Source organism: Hevea brasiliensis, chromosome 2 (assembly GCF_030052815.1).
Source record: "Hevea brasiliensis isolate MT/VB/25A 57/8 chromosome 2, ASM3005281v1, whole genome shotgun sequence".
Taxonomy (NCBI): domain Eukaryota; kingdom Viridiplantae; phylum Streptophyta; class Magnoliopsida; order Malpighiales; family Euphorbiaceae; genus Hevea; species Hevea brasiliensis.
Window position 1 is genome coordinate 1,533,442 of NC_079494.1, and position 2,802 is coordinate 1,536,243.

General features: G+C 31.7%; 1 protein-coding gene across 1 annotated transcript; it reads right to left on the reverse strand.

Moving 5' to 3' along the window:
- Positions 1-413: 413 nt before the first annotated feature.
- Positions 414-1,595, reverse strand: LOC110661024 (uncharacterized). Its single transcript, XM_021819515.2, has 3 exons — positions 1,306-1,595; positions 923-1,187; positions 414-824 (listed from the first exon to the last, which is right to left on the reverse strand). Exons 1-3 carry the CDS (start codon positions 1,448-1,450, stop codon positions 614-616), a joined length of 621 nt encoding a protein of 206 aa, XP_021675207.2. The 5' UTR covers positions 1,451-1,595; the 3' UTR covers positions 414-613.
- Positions 1,596-2,802: the final 1,207 nt, after the last annotated feature.

Genomic DNA, 2,802 nt, shown 5'->3' on the forward strand with positions numbered 1-2,802 from the left:
GCCAATTGAAGATAAGTTGAGAGAAGGGAGATTAAGGTGGTTTAGTCATGTGAAGCGTAGACATACGGAGGCTCCAGTTAGACAAGTAGAGCACATTAGGTTAGAGGATAGAAAGAAAAAAAGGGGTAGATCTAAATTGACTTGGAGGAGGGTAGTACAACATGACTTAGAAGCATTACACATTTCTGAGGATTTAACCCAAAATCGTTCAGAGTGGAAAAAGCGAATCCATATAGCCGACCCCAAATTTTTGGGATAAAGACTTAGTTGAGTTGAGTTGAGTTTGAGTTGTATGATAAAATCTAAGTTTGATTAAAGTCAGTTCCAAGTTCGACTAAAAAGGGTATTGTCCCCAAGGTTCGTTTGGGCTTTGTATCCATTTCCACTTCATCGAACTGGGCTTAAACCAGACATGATCTCTCAAATTCGTCTGAAATGGTATTGTTATTTTCCTTGGATTGTTTCCACTTTCCACAACACTCTTGCCAACTTTCTATAATATGAACAAAATTCTCTAACGTTCGTAACCTGAAAACGACGACGGACCTTTTTTCATTCTCCGCCATATGCATTATGTACACGCAAAGTTTGGAAAAGAGAGGAAGATCCTATCCTATGCTAAGCATCGCATTGAGTACATGGAAACTGGATTGTCCGTATGGATAACTCTTGGGTGATCGCTCTCCAACCCATAATCCATCATCGGACGGTTCTCCATCTCTTCATCATGATCATAAGCAAACTCTGGTATCTCAATCTCGTTCCTCCTCACGTGGTCCCACAGAAACTCCAATCTATTCATGTATTTCAGCTTCCAATATAAGCTGTTTCACGATGAACCAACCCAGAATGAATAAGCTGATCAGCCTGAGCCCCATGTTTTAGATACGTAAATGATAAATCTCAAGTGAAAGAAGCTTACCCTCCACTGAAAAGAAGACGACCAAAGGTTGCAAGAAAGAGTCTGGCTTGTAAACCAGGGTGCACAAAATAAACAACCTGGAGAAGATTCTTGACGTTGATTGGAATTGCTTCATAAATTGATCGTAAAGCTGAAATTCCAGGGAAATTTTCGCTCCTTTGAACATCAGTATGCACATATACAATTGAGAAAGGCCCTTCCTCCAATTTTGGGAAGATTTTCTCCCCCAAGTATTTGTTCAATACCTCACTGCTCACCAGTCGAGCTGATCAAGAAATTAAAACAGATCAAGAAATTAAAACAACACCATCTGAATCACAAACCCAAATCATTAAACAGAAAAAAAAAATGCATTAATTGCCCCAATATATATATATATATACCAGGGAAGAGCTTGCCGATGATGAGAAGAACCTTTTGGCCACGCTTATCTCGGCCTTGGATCTTGAAAACATCGAGTTTCTGGATAAGATTTTCTTGGTCAGATGGCGAAAGGAAAGTAGTAGAAAAAGAAGCAGAGGAGCTCATGATTGTTATTTCAGTTGGGTGGTTAGGAGGGAATCTGTAATAAAGAAAGGAGTTGGAAAGGCAAGAGACAACGGGCAGAGGATGGTGGGTTTTATAGGGAAAAATTCAGGATAGGGATTTATCTGTATATCGGCACTCTGAGCCGCTGGATGGTGTCATATGGTGCAGGAAGATCAGAAAAATCAGGTATATGCTCAAGCATCTTCTGTTTTTTGGATTGACCTGAACCGATTCTGACCCCCAACTCAGTGAAATGTTACCGACACGTATGGGGAGTCTTTGGTCTCATCTGGTTTCTTGATCACTGTCACGGTCCGGTTCAATTGGCAACGATTTCAGACCGATTTAAACCGAGAGTGGCTGGGTGGCGGGGTCTATGATTAATGATTGACGGTGATTAGCAATAATCTAAGCAAAAGGAGTGGGTATAATAATATATATTCTATATGAGTTGAAGCTTATCCACGTGAGAAACCTGCAGCGTACCGTTTACAAGGAAGAATTCGCGCGTCAAATATGGGTAGATGTTCATCATTGATTTGTCTGTTAGCATATCACTTGGTTCGTGTAAATTGTTTGGTGAAAAGTTCCAGGTGGTCATCTTCTGTCAAAATTATTATTGAAAAAAATTATTTTTTTAAATATATTAATTAGAATATATTAAAAAATAATTAAAAATTAAATTTAATTAATTTTAATAATAAAAATATTAAAATAATAAAATTATTTTTTAAATTATTTTTTAATAATATTTAAAATAATATTTTATTAAAAAAAAATAATATCAACCTTTAAAATTTAATGTCAAATAGGCTGATAAAGGAATTATTGACCATGCATAACAAAATAGGATTCATTCTTTAAAATAGATAAATTGTATTAGTCAGTCTCTCGATTTATTTAATTATTTTATATTAATTACTTAATTTTAATTTAGTAAAATAAATTTTTTTAATTTTAATTTTATTTTAAAAAATTATTTTAATTTGTAATAACAGATTTTAAGTAAAAAAATAAAATTACTTTTTTAATCTATTTTCTTTTTTTATTTATTACCTTTAATTATTATTAATAAAATTATTTTATTTTAGCTATATTTATTAATAAAATAATATTACATATATTTATTATTAATTAAAATTTAATTTGTAATAATTATAAAATAATAATATAATTATAAATTTTAAATTTTAAAACAATATTTTATTAATATATTATATTTTATTAATATTTTAGTTTTTATATAAAAAATAAAAAAATAATTTATATATTTATTTTGATTAAATATTAATTTAGTGTTAATTAAAAAAAACTTGAATAAAATTAAAATTAAAAAAATATTATTTTAACAA